This window comes from Haliotis rufescens, unplaced genomic scaffold (assembly GCF_023055435.1).
Source record: "Haliotis rufescens isolate VD_foot unplaced genomic scaffold, xgHalRufe1.0.p SCAF_51, whole genome shotgun sequence".
Classification (NCBI taxonomy): Eukaryota; Metazoa; Mollusca; class Gastropoda; order Lepetellida; family Haliotidae; genus Haliotis; species Haliotis rufescens.
The window spans coordinates 230,428-253,207 of NW_025964235.1; the positions used below are offsets into that span (position 1 = coordinate 230,428).

The 22,780-nt window shown below is 40.2% G+C and overlaps 2 protein-coding genes across 2 annotated transcripts; one reads left to right on the forward strand and one right to left on the reverse strand.

Annotated features, from left to right (window-relative positions):
- Positions 1-720: 720 nt before the first annotated feature.
- On the reverse strand, positions 721-15,641 carry LOC124140676 (RNA polymerase II-associated factor 1 homolog). Its single transcript, XM_046508365.2, has 13 exons — positions 15,453-15,641; positions 13,892-13,984; positions 12,937-13,058; positions 12,758-12,824; positions 11,874-11,975; positions 11,255-11,360; positions 10,008-10,076; positions 9,481-9,584; positions 9,142-9,258; positions 6,389-6,514; positions 4,924-5,026; positions 3,744-3,837; positions 721-2,918 (listed from the first exon to the last, which is right to left on the reverse strand). The coding sequence occupies exons 1-13, from the start codon at positions 15,518-15,520 to the stop codon at positions 2,545-2,547; spliced, it is 1,545 nt and encodes a 514-aa protein (XP_046364321.2). The 5' UTR covers positions 15,521-15,641; the 3' UTR covers positions 721-2,544.
- Positions 15,642-15,794: 153 nt separating this feature from the next.
- On the forward strand, positions 15,795-22,780 carry LOC124140695 (mediator of RNA polymerase II transcription subunit 29-like). Its single transcript, XM_046508388.2, has 4 exons — positions 15,795-15,989; positions 18,453-18,511; positions 19,559-19,643; positions 20,795-22,780. The coding sequence occupies exons 1-4, from the start codon at positions 15,831-15,833 to the stop codon at positions 20,999-21,001; spliced, it is 510 nt and encodes a 169-aa protein (XP_046364344.1). The 5' UTR covers positions 15,795-15,830; the 3' UTR covers positions 21,002-22,780.

Here is a 22,780-nt window from a genome sequence, read left to right on the forward strand (position 1 = left end):
GGTCTGGGGTTTGATCCCCGGCCGCGTCATACCAAAAGACGTTATAAGATGGTACTTGTTACCCTGTCTGGCCCTCGGCATTAAGGGGCTAAAACAAGGACTGGTCGGCTCAGAGTCAGTATACTGTGTCTGAGTGGGGTATTCATGTTAAACTGCGGCATGGTATCTCAGTGGGCTAGCACTATAAATCGGCATCAGTCCGGACTAGTACAAGCAGCCGCATGCACGCACACACACACACGTGCATGCACGTCGCTATATAAGTGCAATAATCTTGGACGTGACGTTAAACTCATTTTCACCTCACCTCACCTCACCTCACCTCACCTCATCCAATTATCTGTATGCGTTATCTATTACCTGTTGTTGTCAGTATTAATCTTATCACTACATGTCATGCATATATATACCTCTCATCACTTGGTTGTTGTCACTCCAGCTTCATAACTGTAAGAATCTACAACGAAATATCTCTATATGCAATAAACCAGAAATTGTTGTACATAGAGTTGTATGTTTTCTCACTTACTCACCAACTTCTAAAATGCCAATCAACTATTCAGGAAGGGTTGCTGGGAACCTATACCAACCAGGAATTACCCATGGGGGAAATGAAGAAGTAAGACCGTTACTATACACGTGTAAGGTTGTGCACGGGTGAACAGCCTCACTGTCCAGTCGGATCCCCTTCCAACCTTTCACAAGAATCACAACAATAGATGTTAGATGAAGATTTATTTTCCCCGGTACTTCTCAGAGCTTGAACAGATGTATAATGTATGAAAATGACACTAAAAAAACGAGTTCAATATTTCTCCATTTTACAATTGTGGCACAAAGTAAATACACAGACAATATGTACCACTCAATATAAGTTAAAGAACATCCACAATTGGAACGCTGTGTGATGCAATACCCACCAGCCATGACAGTGAGTGAGTGAGTGAGTTGGGTTTTACATCGCTTTTAACAGTATTCCAGTTATATCACGGCGTGTCAACTTAATGTGGGAGGAAAGACCAAAGTGATGCAGTTCTCAGACGTTTACCACTTTGGTGAAACCCACGAGCACGGGTATGGTGCTGACAAACCTAGAAACATAAAGGGGGCGTGCCAGGATTCGAACCCACAATCATAGGTTTCTGGCCTGCCCAAGGGACGCAACTCTGCACAGCAAATCACGGCGCCTTAGACGACTGGGCCACCCCTGCCCCCGAGCCATGACAGATTAACTGTATGAAAATATCAGGTGTCCTTTAACTTCTTTTGAGTAGTGTATAGTAAGACCAGTTTTACTTGTTTTACAAATCGTCCTATCCTATTTCTACCAATTGAAATAAAATTAGAAAAAAAAGAATGAAGAGCTTTAAAAGTTTAATTACTACAGTCCTGTGTTCATTTTAGGACTTTCTTTTAATAGGAAGAAGGTACCCTGATATCAACAAACATTTGTAAAATATATTTCACGGTTAACTTCAGAAAAAAAGAATTAACTTAATTAAATATTAACTAAAGGGCCTCTTGGTCATAACTATGAGAACAAACATTATTGAAATGGTCCGCATGACCCATGAACAGACCCTTGATAGCTGCACGGATGGTTCCCAGGAGAAAATATGATGTACATGAGACGTTTTAAGTGAAAACTCTGACACCACTGAAATGGTCCCAGCTAATGAAATTGATGAAGTACAAAAGTCCCAAACAATCTCTGATAATAATAATATAGAACAGACGGGCATCAGGTAATGCTGCATCGATTACACCATGTATGGCATCTTCCTCTCAGGAGGTTGTGAACATGGCTGTCCCTGACCCGACCCCTGACCCCCAATACTTGTGTTTCTGGAACCCTAAGCAACAAGTTCATTCATGATGCTGATAGCCTTTATGTAACTACTCATCCAAAAGTTTTATTTGTTTGTTTGTTGTTTAACACCTCACAACAATATTTCAGCTTCATGACAGACCATACAATCAAGTGATTGATATTGTGAGCAACAATCTTGGAAATCTGGCAATGATGATACCCAATCAAGCTTTTAAGTCATTGAATCTGACAACCCATCCATTTTTCATTATCCAATTCTAACTTCGAATCCCTAATGGATAATTAAACGTAACTTGATAACTCATTACCTAACGACCCATATACAGTGACACCTTGTTAATCCACACTTTACCAATCTAAGTCAAGTTGTCCAGAAAACGAACTTCCAGATATAAAAGGAATCATGTGTGTGGAGAAATGTAAATATTTACAAATGTTAACAATAGGACTGTTTGAGTCCAGACTGGGGTTTCGGTATTACAAGGGTCTGGACTACGGTGGTTTCACATTATGATGGATGTCAACTGAAACACAAGTATTTGGCCATTGGCCTTAAACCAACTCTGATCTCCCTCAGCACTGCAACAAGCACCATCCTTAGCACAAGTCCAGCTCTTGGACTCTTCATACAAAGAGTCAGTAGAAATCTGTTATCTAGGTTGTTGTCCAGTATGAAATCGTCACTCTGGTTAACATTCCATCCCTGTTCTCTATCAATCACTGTCTGACCCCGATCCGCTGGACGACCCGAAGATCTCTGCCTCGTCCTTCTTCCCCGTGACCTCCCTCTCACTCTCACTGCCGCTGCTTCTTCCGCTGCCACGCCCACTACCGCTACTTGAGCTGCTGCTACTGCGACTACCACTGCCGCTACGGCTTCTACTGCGACTGCTGCGGCTTCCACTACGACTGCGGCTCCTACTCCTTGATCGACTGCGACTGCGATTCTGACTACCGCTACCACTTCGACTCCGACTGCGAGATTTGCTCCTGCTGCGGCTTCTGCTCTTTCTGCTCCCACCGGACTGCACACTTCCTCTGTCATCATCGCTCTTGTTGCCCTCATCATCGCTGCCTCTAGCACTCCCTACAACAACCAGTCTTAGTCTGAGAATTGGCAACAATATACTAAAAGTATTAACTGTTGTTTGTTTGTTGTCAGCTGTAAATAATTCGGTCTGGGACAGACAATCCTGTGATTGATATAGCGAACGATCCACACCATCAGGGTACAATGACAAACAATCAACCAAGTCACCGAATCTGACCATCCCATCAAATATATGAAAGGATATTTAAAAAGGTTACTACAAATGGCTTATGTTCACTATTAAAGGATCTATAGCCTCATATGCTATTCACTGAAGACAGTTTGAAACAGCAAAAGGTCATTGTACAGCTTGAATTAGCAATTTAGATAGCACCACCCTCAAAGACATTTGGTGATTATGTAAGATAAGGAGGCGACCAGTCACTTGTGTGACGTCATAACGGACAGTCATGGAATAAAACACACACAAAGCACCTGTACCACAAGGAATCACTCACGGAAATCTGTTATTATCTGGACCAAAAATCCAAGCAACAAGGTCAAAATTTGATTTGAATACCTAAGACAGGTAATGATATAGATCCAAGCAACAAGGTCAAAATTTGATTTGAATACCTAAGACAGGTAATGATATAGAAGTACAACCTTTTCAATTTGAACCTATTTATTCTGTTAGTTTCAGTCCACAGGTTAATATTTTGTTGTACACAAAAAATGTAGTATGACATCACTAAACAATTAACATGATTAAGAACACTTTTCCCTCTCCCCGGCAATATATCACACTTGTCTCAAACATATTTACGCATTCCTTGAAAGGATGCACAGTGATTGCAGTGTGTGAACACCCAAACCTCTCACCTGTCTCCAGTGCATCGGGGGCAATAGTCATCTCCTCCTCCTCCTCTTCTTCCTCCTCCTCCTGTGGAGGCTCCAACATCATTAACCGTGCATCCTGCAACACAACCAGTCTCCATCACAACAGATCGATAATGTGTTTATGCATCCTGTGTATCATGTTCAAACTACTATTTTGATACTCATTTCAGTAAAGGTAAAACAAATACAATAGAATTACAATAGCTAAAACCACTATTGCAATACTATTTCAGAAAAGGTACAACAACTGAGAAGAATAACGATACAGTTAAAACATCTATTTCAATACTTTTTTGAGTAAAGTATTGCAATAGTTTTGTGAAAGTTTGATAAACACATCAACTATCCTACAAATTACAATGCAAAAGTCCAGGAATTACATATACAGCACACAATAAAGCTGTTCCCAATCCTAGATTGAGATGACAGCTGGGCAGATGCAAGCTGGGAAGATGCTAGAGTGTAAAGGGAGGTAACTCTCATTATATTCTGATGTTCATTTTAGAAGTTTTCAAAATGGATCCCAAAAGGTCTCTTCAAGCTAAGTGTAAGTTTTATACGTTTTGATTTGATTTTATTACATTTATTATTTTATGACATTTTATATCATTTTGTTCCGCACACCAATACTATCAACAGTGCTGCTGGCACCATTGTCGGCTATTAATGTAACTTGCCATCAGAAGGGGGATGCAATTGGGATGCAGCAATGATTCAAGCAATGGTTACAGCACACCTGTGAGAGTGTTTGTTTGTTGCTTAATGCTGCACAAAGACAACTTCCATGATGGAATTCTTTTTACATCATGAGCAACTAATGGGTTGGTAAAGACCAATTCTAACGCACATCTTCATTGGGGCCTACGGGAGTGAGTGAACGTCGTTTTATGATGGATAAAGCAACATTACATCTATAACACCCCTATATTACATCTATATTGCATCTATAACACCCCCATATTACACCTATAACACCCCATATTACGTCTATATTACATCTGTATTGCATCTCTATTACATCTACATTACCCCCATATTGCATCTATATTGCATCTATATTACATCTATATTACATCTATATTACATCTACAACACACCTTGCCCTGCATAGTTTACCATGAATCTATGATTCTCTCCTTATCCCACATGGAAATGTTCCTACCTGAGCGGATACTTCTTTATCATTGAGGTCCCTGTGTTTGACAACAAGGCGGGACTTGGCCACCTGCCCTCCGCCCGTCTTCCTTCTCTTGCTCAGGCGAACTCTAAGTATAAAATAAAATCACATACAGACAGGGACACCATCGTGAAGATGCATTTTAACATCACATACAGACATGGACACCATCGTGATGATGCACTTTAACATCACATACAGACATGGACACCATCGTGATGATGCACTTTAACATCACAGACAGACATGGACACCATCGTGATGATGCACTTTAACATCACAGACAGACATGGACACCATCGTGATGATGCACTTTAACATCACAGACATGGACACCATCATGATGATGCACTTTAACATCACAGACAGACATGGACACCATCGTGATGATGCACTTTAACATCACAGACAGACATGGACACCATCGTGATGATGCACTTTAACATCACATACAGACATGGACACCATCGTGATGATGCACTTTAACATCACAGACAGACATGGACACCATCGTGATGATGCACATTAACATCACAGACAGACATGGACACCATCGTGATGATGCACTTTAACATCACAGACAGACATGGACACCATCGTGATGATGCACTTTAACATCACAGACAGACATGGACACCATCGTGATGATGCACTTTAACATCACAGACAGACATGGACACCATCGTGATGATGCACTTTAACATCACAGACAGACATGGACACCATCGTGATGATGCACACTAAAATTACATGGACACAATCATGACAGTGAAACTAATCATGTCCCATGAACCTTCAGGTTTTCTCCTATCGCTGGGCACCCCTAAACTAATAACCCTTAACATTAGGGTTATGATATGGCCCATTGGTCTAAGGCACTGCAAAATCATTGCAAAGAGTTGGTCCCTTCAGCACACCAGAAATCCAGTTTTGTCTATATTATGTTCCTAGGTTTATCAGCACCATGCCCGTCCTCGTGGCGCTCACAAAAGTGATAAACATCTGAGACCCACATCACTTTGGGATTTCCTCCCACATTAAGCCATCTTCCCGAAGCAAGAGAGTTAACTGACTTTAAAAGTCCAGTTTCCACCCTTGCCGAACTTGGCTGGAATTACTGGGCTCGATCGTAGCGCCACCAGTGGCTATTACCAGTTATGTCCCCTCTAAGCCTCTCCTATGGACCAATGAGACTCCACCTCTCGTATCACTTGCGTTTGCTTCACCCAAAATGGAGGCGCCCAGTCAGGGCGATTTGATCGATAATCAAGATCTATATTGTGATAAAACGGGTCTTACATCGCGAAATGCATCAAATCACGTGAGCACCTTGATTAAAAACATGAAAGATTTGGAAAATATCTGCTGACATCGAGTTAGCGGTGCACATGCTTTGCAAATCCTGCAATCAACCGAAATCTGCACACGACAGTTTACGTCTCCCACTCACCTTGTTTCCAGCTCATCATAGTACACTCCTGATTCTCGGAACACGAAGAAATATGTCTCCTCGTAACCCTTCGACAGCTTGTTCTTCACATTCCAGTTGTATTCTCGAGCCAGCATGTACTCGTACCTGCAACACAACATTTACAATGCATCTTGAAGTCTTCAACTCTATAAAGCCCATGGTGTAAGGTATACATGGCAAATGGACAAGGGGAGACAATTTATAATGTTCAATTTCACTTAACAAGATACCGTATATCGCCATCTATATAGCAACCCCACGTATAAGGCGACCCCCTGAACAATCCTTCAAAATCAATGCTTATTTATATACCCCGTCTATAAAGCGACTCGAAATGAAGCATGTCACCAGTGCAGACACAATCCCTGCATTTGCAATAAAAACGTGTTTGTCTTCCGCAGAAAAAAATGACATCATATCCCTTCAGCGAAACGAACAGATCATAACAAATAAACTTGGTCAATACAAATTTAAAATCTGAGAAAAAAATAGACAGGATCATTTACCAATTAAATTGTATTTCCTGTTCTGCTAGGCATTGTTTTATATGCAGAGATTAAGATTACCATGTGTAGAATAATTCATAATTTGTTATTGTCAACCATAAACTGTTCATCAAATCTGTACGACATCTCAAGTTCTGAGTGCAGTCTACACTTGTGTAACAGTGATATTACATGAGACAAATGGCATTGGGTCATTTTCATGACTTGATCAAGTTCTAATAGGACATACTTGTAAATCATTAACAAATTTGGAGATATCTCGCAGGGATTTGGACGACAATCAGTCAATGTCCAAGAACATGGACCGATCTGAAACCTTGTGTGCATTTGGCACTTATGTCAGTGTGACATAATATTAAGTGCAGTCTACACTTACTTGGGAGTACAATCTACACTTACATCAGCGTGTAGTAATGCTAAGTGCAGTCTACACTTATGTCAGAGCGTCATAATATTAAGTGCAGTCTACACTTACGTGGGAGTGCAGTCTACACTTATGTCAGCATGTAGTAATGCTAAGTGCCGTGTACACTTATGTCAGTGTCATAATATTAAGTGCAGTCTACACTTACGTCAGTGTGTCGTAATACCAAACGCAGTCAACACTTAGATCAGAATATTAAGTGCAGTCTATACTTACTTGGGAGTGCAGTCTACGCGTAAGTCCAGAGGTTCTGTTTGTTTGTTTGTTGTTTAACGCTGTACTCAGCAATATTCCAGCTATATGAAGGCGGTTAGTAAATAATTAAGTCTGGACCAGACGATCCAGTGATTGATATTATGAGCATCGATCTACACAATTTGGACACGATGACATGCATCAACTAAGTCAGTGAGTCTGACCACCAGATCCCTTTAGTCTTATGACAAGCATTTCTTGGTGAAGAGCTGTTCTAACATGGATCTTCACAAATCTAAGTCAAAAGGTAGTAATATTAAGTGCAGTCTACACCTGTGTAGAAGTGCAGTCTACACTTACGTCAGAATGCAGTCTACACTTAAGTGATAAGGTAGTAACATAAGTGCAGTCGACACTTACTTCAGAGTGTAGTAAGATTAAACACAGTCTACACTTATGTGGGAGTGCAATCTACACTCACTTCAGAGTGTAGTAAGATTAAACACAGTCTACACTTACGTGGGAGAGCAATCTACACTTACTTCCCAGAGTGTAGTAAGATTAAACACAGTCTACACTTATGTGGGAGTGCAATCTACACTTACTTCCCAGAGTGTAGTAAGATTAAACACAGTCTACACTTATGTGGGAGTGCAATCTACACTTACTTCAGAGTGTAGTAAGATTAAACACAGTCTACACTTATGTGGGAGTGCAATCTACACTCACTTCAGAGTGTAGTAAGATTAAACACAGTCTACACTTATGTGGGAGTGCAATCTACACTTACTTCCCAGAGTGTAGTAAGATTAAACACAGTCTACACTTACGTGGGAGAGCAATCTACACTTACTTCCCAGAGTGTAGTAAGATTAAACGCAGTCTACACTTACGTGGGAGAGCAATCTACACTTACTTCCCAGAGTGTAGTAAGATTAAACGCAGTCTACACTTACGTGGGAGAGCAATCTACACTTACTTCCCAGAGTGTAGTAAGATTAAACGCAGTCTACACTTACGTGGGAGAGCAATCTACACTTACTTCCCAGAGTGTAGTAAGATTAAACGCAGTCTACACTTACGTGGGAGAGCAATCTACACTTACTTCCCAGAGTGTAGTAAGATTAAACACAGTCTACACTTACGTGGGAGAGCAATCTACACTTACTTCCCAGAGTGTAGTAAGATTAAACACAGTCTACACTTACGTGGGAGAGCAATCTACACTTACTTCCCAGAGTGTAGTAAGATTAAACACAGTCTACACTTACGTGGGAGAGCAATCTACACTTACTTCCCAGAGTGTAGTAAGATTAAACGCAGTCTACACTTACGTGGGAGAGCAATCTACACTTACTTCCCAGAGTGTAGTAAGATTAAACGCAGTCTACACTTACGTGGGAGAGCAATCTACACCTTCTTCCCAGAGTGTAGTAAGATTAAACACAGTCTACACTTACGTGGGAGAGCAATCTACACTTACTTCCCAGAGTGTAGTAAGATTAAACACAGTCTACACTTACGTGGGAGAGCAATCTACACTTACATGGGAGTGCAGTCTACACTTAGGTCATAGTGTAGTAAGATAAAGTACAGTCTCAACTTACTCCTCCTCTGGGGTGTAGTCAACACCATGTTCTCCATCATGCTTCCTCTTCCCAATCGTCTCATCTGTCGGCAAGAAGTAGGCCACGAACTGCTCGCCACTCTCATCAACAGCTCCTCTGTAATCATCACAATACATACGTAATCATAACAAACAGTTCCTGTCAACAAGGTAGGACCACCTTGGCTCACACAACACTGTCTGTCCGACAGCAGCCTCTACAACATCCCAAATTAAATAAGCTGATGAAATAAGGTCCTTTACATTTAACATTTCATGACATCAATTTTGGAACAAGATGAAACTCTCGTGAGTCTCTGATCCCAGTGAGGTCACAGACCTGATCATGGCCTGCGACATCTCCTCCATCTGTGCGGGCAGGGTCTGCCCCTTCGGGGCCGGGTCGGAGTCAAACAACACCTGGGCGAATGGATGCTTCCAAAGCTGAAACCAAGAAACAAAGAATTATAGATGGATGGTAACAGATTTATCCCCAACTAGAATCGCAAGTGTCCCTTCCCATACATCAGGACCTGTGAAGATCCACGGTAGAATAGGTCTTCAGCAACCCATGCTTGCCGTAAAGGGTGACTATGCTTGTCATAGGAGGCAACTAACAGCTTTGGGTGTTCAGGCTCGCTGACTTGATTGATGCATGTCAATGATCCTAATTGCGTGGATCGATGCCCATGGTGTCAACCACTGGCTTGTCTGGGCCAGACTCGATTAATTACAGACCGCCGTTTTGTAGCTGAATATTGCTGAGTGAGGCGTTAAACAAACAAACAAACAAACAAATGCTAAACATCAACTCATCCATATTCTCCATTATTTTTAAAGGACTACAGACAAGGCCAAAGAACAAACCTCAAAGTCGGGGAATATGGACAACACTTCGACTGGGGTGACATTGGGCTTGCTGTAGTGCTTCTGGATCTGAAAATGAACATGCTGTGATATAAGATAGTTCTTAGTGAAGTATTACAAGCACTGTACATTCAAAAGTACATAATTGTAATGCAAAAAGATTTAGTTAAAATATATATATGGCTATCCTAACTATACAGTACCTATATATGGCTAACCTAGCTATGCATGACATATATATGACTATCCCAGCTATACAATAGATGTATATGGCTACCTAGCTATACACTCTATATACACAACTATCCCAGCTATACACTATATGTATATGACCATCCTAGCTGTACACTATATGTATATGACTATCCTAGCTATACACTATATGTACATGACTATCCCAGCTATACACTATGTGTATATGACTATCCTATGTGTATATGACTATCCCAGCTATACACTATGTGTATATGACTATCCCAGCTATACACTATATGTAAATGGCTATCCCAGCTATACACTATGTGTACATGACTATCCCAGCTATACACTATATGTACATGACTATCCCAGCTATACACTATATGTAAATGGCTATCCCAGCTATACACTATGTGTACATGACTATCCCAGCTATACACTATATGTATATGACTATCCCAGCTATACACTATATGTATATGACCATCCTAGCTATACACTATACGTACATGACTATCCCAGCTATACACTATGTGTATATGACTATCCCAGCTATACACTATGTGTATATGACTATCCCAGCTATAGACTATATGTACATGACTATCCCAGCTATACACTATATGTACATGACTATCCCAGCTATACACTATATGTAAATGGCTATCCCAGCTATACACTATGTGTACATGACTATCCTAGCTATACACAACATGAATATGACTATCCCAGCTATACACTATATGTATATGACTATCCAGCTATACACAACATGAATATGACCTTGCTCTCCACGACATATACAGAAAGACACTGAAAAGGCGTTGTGAACTTTGACTCGAAATGAATGACAAGAAAACAAATTTGGCAGTACATTTGAAACACAACAAATGAGATTTGAACCAATACGACCACATTCTTGTGGTTGATTATTTCATGCCTAAACAACTTATTTTTATTTTGCGGCCATTTTGCCAAATGTTACAAAAATTTGAATATGTGTTTTCAAAGTGTGGCAGTATACATGTGGCCATCCTCGATGTCCATACCGGTATGTTGGCCTTTTTGAAGGTGTCCTCGATGGCCTTGATCTGGGTGTCCCTGTCCTTGTACATGTCCTCCTCCTTCATTATCTGCTTGATCTTGAAGCCCACCCTGGAACACGAGCAGCACGTGACAAGGGAGATAACCCACAACCCTAGTCACATTCACATGACAGACTGCACGGAATGATGAAGAGAATGAACACCAACATCAACTTAAACATAATCCAGGTATCACGTGTGGATGTAATTGTATCATCAGGCTGGTTAGTGAGACAACAAAATGTCAAGTGAAACCTCATTCGAACTGCATTGTGCAATTTTGTAATAATAATAAAATCACATCCCAACCAATAGTATCAAGATGTCAGTATTGAAAATAAGTACACTGCCTGAACAAACACAGAGAGAATTGCAGAGTGGTACCTAGTTAACCCGGACCATATTGTACCCTGTGATTCCTCTTGATCAACAAGCCATGTCCCCTTGTCATGTTTGTGTAACTTTAGAGCGAGTCCCACTGGGTTTCACTGGGTTTCAAACAATGGAATCAAACTCGGGTCTTCAGTGTGACAAGCCAACACTTTACCTACTAGGCCCTAATACTGTAAGAGCATGACCTTACTTGGTCTCAGACTGGTCAGACTTCTGCTGGAATCGGTTGTACTCTGTAGAGATGTACTCTGTCTTCCGGAGCCAGGACACTGTCGTGTTGTGATGGCGAGACCTGAATACAAGCAGCCAAAATAAATACAGTCATGAAATCTATCAGTTACCATATGTTTACATAATTCCCTGGGTTTATACCCAACATGAAACCCCCTCTCCCTGGGTTTATACCCAACATGATACCCCCTCCCCCTAGGTTTATACCCAACATGATACCCCCTCCCCCTGGGTTCATACCCAACATGATACCCCCTCCCCCTGGGTCTATACCCAACATGATACCCCCTCCCCCTGGGTTCATACCCAACATGATACCCCTTCCCCCTGGGTTTATACCCAACATGATATCCCCTCCCCCTGGGTTTATACCCAACATGATACCCCCTCCCCCTGGGTTTATACCCAACATGATATCCCTTCCCCCTGGGTTTATACCCAACATGATACCCCCTCCCCCTGGGTTTATATCAAACATGATACCCCCTCCCCCTGGGTTTATATCAAACATGATAACCCCTCCCTCTGGGTTTATACCCAACATGATACCCCCTCCCCCTGGGTTTATACCCAACATGATAACCCCTCCCTCTGGGTTTATACCCAACATGATAACCCCTCCCCCTGGGTTCATACCCAACATTATACCCCCTCCCTGGGTTTATTCTCAAAATGATACCCCCTCCCCCTGGGTTCATACCCAACATGAAACTCACCTGGGTTTATATCCAACATAAAAAACTCACCCATTTGGTTTATACCCAATATGAAACCCCCTCCCCCTGGGTTTATACCCAACATGAAACCCCCTCGCCTGGCTTGTACCCAAGATGGTAATATCACCTCTTGCTGTCTGCTGGGGTGTTGACCTCTTCCTCCAGTAGTTTTTCATCCTCAGGATCTGGGTATGCTGCAAGCGGAAGTTAAATCGTGATTATTGTCATCCATTCTTTGTTTCCTATGTTCAATGTATAATTAGCATGATTAGGTTCATGGTATCAATGCTGCTATCATTGCCTCACCATTGTGGTCGATCTTGTAAGTCTCCGGATTGATGAGGTCGATGGTTACCCCTAGGTCATGTTCCGTCAGTAAGTCGTACTTGAAGGATCTCTCCAGTGATGTGGGGTTGTACTGGATGAATCTGTGAAGGTACCATGGAACATTGTTCAATCAAAATACAACATGGCCTGCCAATATCTGAAGACAGTGGATTGTTGGATAGCCTATTCTCACACATGTGTACTTTGTAGTGAGATTTATACCTCATACATTACTTTATTTCAGGACTATATGTTATGCCTTGGATCTGTCGGCACTGCCATTCTGAATAGTTTATTGATATATGTATTAATATTCATACCTGGCCTCCGACAAACAAACAAACAGTACCAGAGAGAATAGTGAATATGTAAAGCTGCTGACTGGTATTAAAAGGGCAAAACAATCTTATATCAATTGTTCAAAGGCAAAGCAAAGGGAGCCTCTGTGGTTGTGATTTCTCACTCTACTCCCTTGTTGGTACTGACCATCATCATTTCAGCTTTTCCACATAAAAAAACACTGTCTACTCACAAAAGTAACATTTTATTCCTTTATTTAACTCATGTTAACTCAAATAACTCATGATTTGCATACTGATCTGACATGTCTAATTTCTATGTTTTTCATTGTACTTCAAAGTGTACAACCCCAATGGAGATTCCAGGTTAGAACAGATCCCAAGCAGCATAAGCTGGTCATACAAGGTGACAATGGATTGTCTCAACAGGATCTGTGACTTGGTGGATGGCATATCATCATTATCCTATGTTTGAATCCATCCACTTCGATTTCAATATTACATCAAATATTTCTAAACTTATTAATAAATCTTATAATGTATTGTCAACACTTGACTTTCCTAGTACATATACAAAAACATCACATATTTAAAATATTAAACCATGCCAGTCGTTGAAATGATATGCACATTACCTGTTTGACTCAAAAGGGTATGTGATGAACTTGGGATCAAATGGTATGTCAGGTAAGGTATTGTTGAACTTGACCCGGGATATCAACTCTGACCTGCATACAATAATAACATATGTTAAAAGTCCAATTTTAACACTAAAAATCAGATTAGTTGAGTCAAAGTTATGAAGCTCATAACTAGTACCTTCTATCAACATGATCAGTCTGTGTTCCTTTCTCAAAGTCATTTAGAGCTTTGATCTAGCTGCGAAATCACAGCTATGTAGACAGCTGTGCTTTTACTATACGTCATCTACTGGTTGCCAATACACGTTCGTAACAATGCACTAAGTCTGATGCTGATTATGCACCAGCCTTCACAAGCTCCGACAGAGTGCAAAATGCAGAATATAGTGGAAACTTTTTTATTACCCATATGGGCTCAAATATGCAGTGTAATAACTTTTTGATATTTGCACAGTGTGCAATTAGTGATTCTCGAAGCTGATTGGTCAGTTGAACAAAGATCAATTTTCATTGGACAACGGAACTATATTTTTCTCATCACATTCATTCATAAATCCACGCCTTTCCCTTCAGATGTTTAAGTGCTACAATCTCAATGATTCGATATTTGTAAGACAAGAATTATAGTTTCATATCAACAACATGATTCCCCATTATCTATTTTTCATTTATTTCACATGATTTTCGTTTGACAGTAAAAACCAAAACTACGTCTGTGTTTGTAAACAAACATTTGACACCTGTCAAAGTAAATGACCTTGTTAAAGGGGCCAGAGATCTGACTGACATGAAGAGTTATTCGTATAATTCAACCTCTGAACACATTTAATGTCTTTGTTGTCAAAACTGCATATGGCCAGATTGAAGTTCCAAGATTCAGATTGGATGTTGTCAGAAACTGTTTCTGGTGCGCCAAGTTCAACACCACCAACTCCGAGTTTGTGTCTGTGTTAGAGGACTTGCTGTTTGGCGAATCTTTCGACCACCCGAATCCCAAAACTGGACTTAGTACAGTTCGGAACTTAAAACATAATTCAAACATTAATTTCACTCGTGACATATTTTCCATAATCACTCGTACCTCGTGGGTTATTCTATAAATATTGCCTTGTTCTAAATCCTTTCCTTAGAATTGTGATGACTCACGAGACAACAACCTGAAGGAGTCGACTTTGCTGCCTCAGTCGCTTTTTCCCAAAATATCCTGTAAATTGCACTCTGACAGATCACTGTGAAGGCCAGTGCAAAATCAAAACATAAAATATGTGAATCGTACCTAGATCTTTATATTAGCTATCAGTGGATCTAGTAATGGTTCAGTAGTTTACAATTACATTGCTACGATTTCGCATCTTTGTTATAATTATGACCATTATTATAAGTGATTACTTAATGTGTTGATTAAACAAATAATAAAGAAATATTTATGCGACCAGTCACCAAGTAAACACCAATTATTTTGAATAAAACACTCTGCAAAATTGGATAGTGTTTTACAACTGTAAGAAGATTTAAGTCTAAAACAGTAAGAAAACAGTTATAAAAGTGTTTTTACCTTTTATCCCCAGGCCTTTGTCTTTTCTCTCTGTCATCTCGTTGTCCAGTCTGTATAGTAGGCGGCATGGTTACAGTTGTAATCTGGCTGATAACTTGCTAAATCACAAAAACTGTAACAACAGCGTCCAGCATGTCCATTCTTTCGGTTTACTCAAACACACCGGAAGTTATTCGCGCTTTCATGCGTGAAGTTCAAGAGGAAAATGGTACCATTGAAACAACATTTCAAATCGTATTGGTGAATTTGAATTAACTTCTAACTTTTAGTTGAACAAATTGTATATTTATATAATTCTGTGACAGAGTAATTAAACTGAGAGTGATATGAACAGTATAGCGTCTGGGCGCATCACGGATATTCGCGCACTTGTTCAAAATGGCCGCCCCTGTAGCTACAGCCGGTGTATCGCATATGTCACAAGGGCAACCTCAGCAACAGCCACAGCCACCCCAACCACCACAGCAGCCGACTGATGTTGACCCTGTTGCTAAATTTAAATCTTTGCTTTTACCTCGTCTAAAGGAATCATTAGCTGTAAGATTGTTGTGATCTTTCGTTTCCCATTAGAATTGGATGCTTCATTGTTTCCAAAGCGGGAATCATACATAGGGGTGCAGACTAAAACGACACCGATTTCTATGGCGAAAACGTGTCATTTAGAAATGTGTCAAATATTGGCTGTCTCTTTTAAATATGCAGGAATTCCGCTTACACAAAAAATGATACTATATGTTTCGCTTGTACGATGAACAAGGCCACGTAAATTGGGTAACGAAACTTAAAACTGTTATTTTTAGATTAGGATTTGGTGATGTTTGGTTCTTTCAAGCATGTGGGAATAAAACCGTATTTTTAAATATGTTACGTCAACGGTTAAAACACAACTTTTTTTTCAGGTTTGGCATAGTGATTTATCTGAAAGCCCCAAAATGTCTTATTATGCACAGTTTAAAACATCCATTTTATGTGAGAACTATTTGAGTAGTATTACAGTAAATAAATTCAGAACCACATTGACTCGTTTTCGGCTTAGTTCTCACAATTTAGAAATTGAATGTAGACGTCATTATAATATTCCTTGTGAATTTAGAAAATGTAAAGTTTGTAACTTAAACCATATCGAAAATGAATATCACTTTTTGTTAATTTGTCCAGCTTATAGCCATCTTAGGCAAAGTTACATAAAATCTAAATTTTACATCTTTCCAAATATTCTGAAGTTTAATACACTACTGTCAACGCAAGACCCTATTATCAATATGGATACAGCAAAGTACTTGCTTTTGTTAAAAAGCAAAGAAATGTGTATTATATCTTATTCTGTTTGCACCTCAATTGTATTTTGTCTGTACAAAAAGGCCCGTGGCCTACAAGTACTGAAATAAAAAGTGAGGTGACAAAGTTTTGATAAGTCACTTGCTAAGTATTGTGTGATTTTCGTTTACTTTTTTTTAACACAAACTAAAATGTTCACAAAGGTAGTTTATTAAATGTCTAAATATTGAGTTATTTTTCATATTGTCTTAAAGATATGTTTATTTATTTTATTATGATAACAATTCCCAACATTTAGATGTTTATTTTTATTACCCATCACTGAAAATGATATGATTAAAAGAAAACAAAAGACAAAGTACATTTCTGTATTTTTAGGCTTCTAATCCCAGCATCTTTAGTCTATTGTGATGTTTTAAGCCCATTTGAATGTCTTAGTACTTTTTAGTCAATCTGGTTAATGAAATGACAGATTTTTCATTCAGCCAATTTGTAAAATGACTGAAATATTTAGACATTTTAGAAATTGCATTTATACACCTACAAAAAAGAAAAGGCTTAGTGTTGTCTGTCTGTCATCAAAGAACTTCCCCACAAAACGCAGAGGAACAAGAATGATTTTGTTCAATGCTACAGCAAATGAATGAAAGCAAAATGCAGAGATCGTAATGACAACAACTTATTAGATGTCACATGTCTTTGTTACAATCTAATAATTCTATAAATATAAAGCGTTTCTGGATATTGGAACTCGTGTTCATTTCTCAACTGATCACGTTAATTCGTTTCAAGTGTTTCACATTGGTGTCAGGTCTCATTGGTGAGCTGAGATAGCATATGTGACAACTATTTCCATGATGTCCTCTGTCTTTAAACAATCCATTGAGTTAGATAACAATGAGCAATCAATCATCATATTATTGGCTAATCCTTTGAACAATTTTTACATAGGCACTTCACACCCAGATATGGGTGTATTCCACCTGCTTTGGTAAACCTACATATGTGAGCATTTCCTTTTGACAAATCCAGTGTGATGTCTGTTTAGTAACATGTGCCCTTTGTAATACCGAGTGACTGTCAGGTAGCCTAGGGGTTAAAGCGTTTGCTCGTCACGCCGAAGACCCAGGTTCAATTCCTGACATGGGTCCAAAGTGTGAAGCCCATTTCTGGTGTCCCCTGCCGTGATATTGCTGGAATATTGCTAAAAGTGGCATAAAGCCATACTCACTGTAATACCGAAATCTTTATAGATCAAGGGTAACCAATCAGTGGTCAGAAATGTATATTGACATTGCCTCCCAAGTTTATTTACGCTGTCCTCACAGACGGTAGCCCAGTCTATTGTCAAATTCAATTGTGTAAGTGAGCAATTTGACTACAGCAGCTAATGAGCCTTAGCAGCCAACGTAAGAAGCCAGAGATTAGCACCCCTTTTTTAATGGGGTAAAGTGAGAATAAAAACTATAAATAAAGATATGAAATATGTGTCAGTAAAAATTAAGAATTCCTAATTCTATATGGTATTCAGATATGCTTCCTCTTCAGCTTATGAAGTGTTGGTTATGCACAGGGGATTATTATGTCCATTGTGGACCATATTAACAATAAGTGTCTTTTGGCAACATAACTATGTCACTTTATGTGTTTGTACATTTTAAATATAAGTTAAGTATTTCATATTTTTCACAATGAAGGATTATAAGCATTCTTTTGTTTCAGACGTTATTCAAGGTTGCTGGTCAAGCCTTCAATCAGAATGCACAACAAGATAGTGGATTGTGAGTACCTTTAAACATTCTGTTTAGGGTGTTTTTATAACTAGAGGCAAGATATTTCATTTTACCAGGCTGATATTAATACCTCTATTGCCTGCTGTACTGATCTCACTTCATATTAACATCCCTTCAAGGCTTGGATGCAGTGGTGGCCCAATCATTTGAGGTCCCTTAATTTTACATACAGATTTGCATTCCATAGGCGTGCAATGATCAGCTACTGATGTTTCGAATCCAATATTCAGACTGACTGTGATCCTTTGTTTGTCAGCACCATACCTGTACCCGTGGGTTTCACCTATACCTGTACATTTGGGTTTCACCCTCACATGTACAAATGGGTTTCACCTATCCCTGTACACATGGGTTTCACCTATATCTGTACACATGGGTTTCACCTATACCGGTACGTGTACCTATGGGTTTCACCTATACCTGTACCCATGGGTTTCACCTATACCTGTACCCATGGGTTTCACCTATACCGGTACGTGTACCTATGGGTTTCACCTATACCTGTTCCCATGGGTTTCACTTATACCGGTACGTGTACCCATGGGTTTCACCTATACCTGTACCAATGGGTTTCACCTATATCGGTACGTGTACCTATGGATTTCACCTATACCTGTACCCATGGGTTTCACTTATACCGGTACGTGTACCTATGGGTTTCACCTATACCTGTACCCATGGGTTTCACCTATACCGGTACGTGTACCTATGGGTTTCACCTATACTTGTACCCATGGGTTTCACCTATACCGGTACATGTACCTATGGGTTTCACTTATACCTGTACCATATGGGTTTCACCTATACCTGTACCCATGGGTTTCACCTATACAGGTACGTGTACCTATGGGTTTCACCTATACCTGTCCCTATGGGTTTCACCTATACCTGTACCCATGGGTTTTACTTATACCTGCACACATGGGTTTCACTTATACCTGCACACATGGGTTTCATCTACTGCATAAAATGGTTAACATCTTTGACTTACATGACTTACATTAAAGTATAAACTCCCTCACTAATTCTTCACAGCAAACCAGCAGAGGGCCACCAGCAGAAGTTTGAGAAGAGTCTGGAGGAATTCTACGGTGTCTGTGACCAGGTGGAGGTGTCCCTAGTGAGTAACCCAGGCATACGACATCAGTATGGAGTTGTTGTCATGCCTTTACTTTAGGGGGAAAGAATCAAAATGTATTGTCTGCATGTTGAATGTGCACCCCCTCTATACAGCACTATTTATTTTTTAAATAAGTGTGAAAACTAATCATAGCAATATAGACAATATGGGTTTTGCAGTGGTCCAAGAAATTGTACCTGTGCTTGTTGGTTTATCCAATGTGATAAATGTTTGAGACTTGCACCAATTCGGACTCTTCCATTAGCTGACACGTCGTGATACAACTGGAATACTGTTCAAAGTGGCGTTAAGCCCAAATCAATCACACTCACAGAAACTGCTGTTATAAATGTAGATAGATTATTTGTTACCATAACATTGTCACATAAGTTGCTCTATTATTATATGGTATTGTTATAATTATTATCAGCCCGAACCTGTTATATCACGATCAGCATGTCTGTTCCTCTGTCCGTTAGTCTGTTTTCCGGAGCAGAACTCCGAAACCATTGAATATTTCTTTTTGAAACTTGCTATACAGATCAGTCTAGTAGTGAACTGGTGCCTTTTGAAGATTTTGGATATTTATTTTCTATGATTTTTTATATTTTTATGATGATAAGTTGGACTTAAAACGAGGGAAGTGCTCGTTTCCGGAGCTGAATATGTCTAGATGAAACTTGCTATATAGATTAGTCTAGTAGTGAACTGGTGCCTTTTGATGCAAAAGTGGGGTATAAGTAGCCAAACTCCTTTTCCGAGTTGTACCAGAATGGTTTGCCTTAATTTGTAATTTGTTGCAATCATGTTAACATGAATGGATCACGCTGGATGTACCTGGTGAGCTTCAGTGCCTTGGAACTATATTGTATTATTCATACAGTGCATTTACAGTCTGACCCGTGAAGATTCCGGGTAGAATAGGTCTTCAGAAACCAATGCTTTCCGTAAAAGGCGACCAACAGGATCAGGTGGTCAGGCCCCCTGACTTGGTTCATACATGTCATCGTATACCGATTGCATAGATCAATGCTCATGATGTCAATCACTGGTTTGTCTAGTCCAGACTCGATTATTTACATACCGCTGGAATATGGAAAACAAACAAACAAACAAGCAGTCTTTTAATACCTTGTCCTCTGACATTCCAGCGGTTAGCTCTTGAGAGTCAGTCGCAAGTATCCGATAGCAACAAGTTCACCCCCCAGCCCGTGCTGCAAGCCAAGGGTGACACCCCCCCCACAGAGGGCCAGCTGTACCCTAACTACCTGGCAACAATCAGGTCACAGATCACGTGTGCCAAAGAAGTGCACGATATGCTCCATGAATGTGTGCGGAAACTCTCGGAGAGACCTTGATGTGTCACACCAACTCGGAGAAAGTGACACCATGTGACAATGTGACTGGATGATGTCATGTGACAATGTGCCTGGATGACACCATGTGACTGTATGACACCATGTGACAATGTGACTGGATGACACCATGTGACTGGATGACACCATGTGACAATGTGACTGGATGACACCATGGTACAATGTGACTGGATGACACCATGTGCCTGGATGACACCATGGTACAATGTGACTGGATGACACCATGGTACAATGTGACTGAATGACACCATGTGACAATGTGACTGGATGACACCATGTTACAATATGACTGGATGACACCATGTGACAATGTGAATGGATGACACCATGGTACAATGTGACTGGATGACACCATGTGACAATGTGAATGGATGACAACATGTGACAATGTGACTGGATGACACCATGTGACAATGTGAATGGATGACACCATGTGACATATGACTGGATGATGTCATCTAACAATGTGGCTGAAATCCGATTGTTTACAGTAACACTGAGGGCACATGTGACACACATGGTTACAAATGTGCTAAACTTGTGATCCAGGTGTAATGGGAACAGGCCTGTAATGGTGGCATTTGAAGGGATGGGAATCTATGCCAGTAATACAGGTACTGAGCTCTTGATCCCGTAGTGCTTGGTATCACGTCACCTGGACAATCAAGTCTGTCACAAGGCACCTGGCTTAGCTCACCTTGTCTCTGCATGAACCAGACCAGCTACCCCACAGTGAGTGACTGTATGTGAATGTGACTTTGAGAGTGATAGAGTTTATTCCAGAAACATCAAGACAGGGGTCATCAACATCAGATAATTAAAACTTGGTCTTCAGAGTGATAAGCAAATGTTGCAACTATGTGAACTATGGACTTTGCTCCCTCTAGTTGTTACAAAAGTAACTGGGAAGTCAGCATTACAAGTGGAGCAGATAAAGTGCAAAATATTGGGGAATTGCTAACACAAGCATGAATCTTTACACACGTGTCCCTTGTTGTATGAATACATGGATTAAGAAAAATATGTTGGCTTCCTGGAAATCCAAGATGGCTGAAAATTTTCAAGATGGCCACCAATGTCATGTGGACCTGGGAGCATGGGTGGCCCACAGCTCACAGGCACTGTCGGTTGCTGCACAGAGAGATGTGATGTCAGAGTCAGCTAGTAATGAGTTTGAATCCAAGATTATGATCCTTGGTTATGTCATTCTGACCTGGGTCATATCTGGTTTTCCTCACGCATAAAGCTGACGTGCCATGGTCTTACTGCCATGCCGTGATATAACAAGAATGCTTTGGAAATTGTGTAAATCGATCTCACTTAATCTCAGACACTAGGAAGAACTGCTGGAATATGGCTTTGTGCAGCACTAAACAACAAACAAACAAAACTGGGAAGACGAAGGTAGACACATGAAAATAAGACAATCGCAGCCAGGTTGGAATCAAAATGTTTTCATTGATGAACATGAAACTCAGATTTAGACTTTGATGACGGTGTGTCATTGTACCGGTATGTCATTTTACCGGTGTGTCATTGTACCGGTGTGTCATTGTACCGGTGTGTGTGTAATTCTCATTATCGTTTCACATTCAATATTGAATAAATACATGTATTGCCAACAACATCTCCCCTGACTGACATGTGACAAAATTCAGGTGGGGTATAACCTTATGTAGAGTACCAGCGCTACCAATGCCAAGGTCATATCAGGAATATTTGTGGAATTGTTTTGATGAGAATAAATATTGGATATGCAGA

Bases quoted from the DNA above. Each gene is read 5' to 3' on its own strand.
- LOC124140676 (XM_046508365.2), bottom strand. From the start codon at position 15,520: ATGCCGCCTACTATACAGACTGGACAACGAGATGACAGAGAGAAAAGA. The intron at 9,585-10,007 runs GTTTGTTCTTTG...TCTTGGTTTCAG, and splicing joins CCATATTCCCCGACTTTGAG to CTTTGGAAGCATCCATTCGC. The intron at 3,838-4,923 runs GTAGGAACATTT...GTTGTGTTGCAG, and splicing joins ATAAAGAAGTATCCGCTCAG to GATGCACGGTTAATGATGTT.
- LOC124140695 (XM_046508388.2), top strand. From the start codon at position 15,831: ATGGCCGCCCCTGTAGCTACAGCCGGTGTATCGCATATGTCACAAGGG. The intron at 18,512-19,558 runs GTGAGTACCTTT...AATTCTTCACAG, and splicing joins GCACAACAAGATAGTGGATT to CAAACCAGCAGAGGGCCACC. The intron at 19,644-20,794 runs GTGAGTAACCCA...CTGACATTCCAG, and splicing joins ACCAGGTGGAGGTGTCCCTA to CGGTTAGCTCTTGAGAGTCA.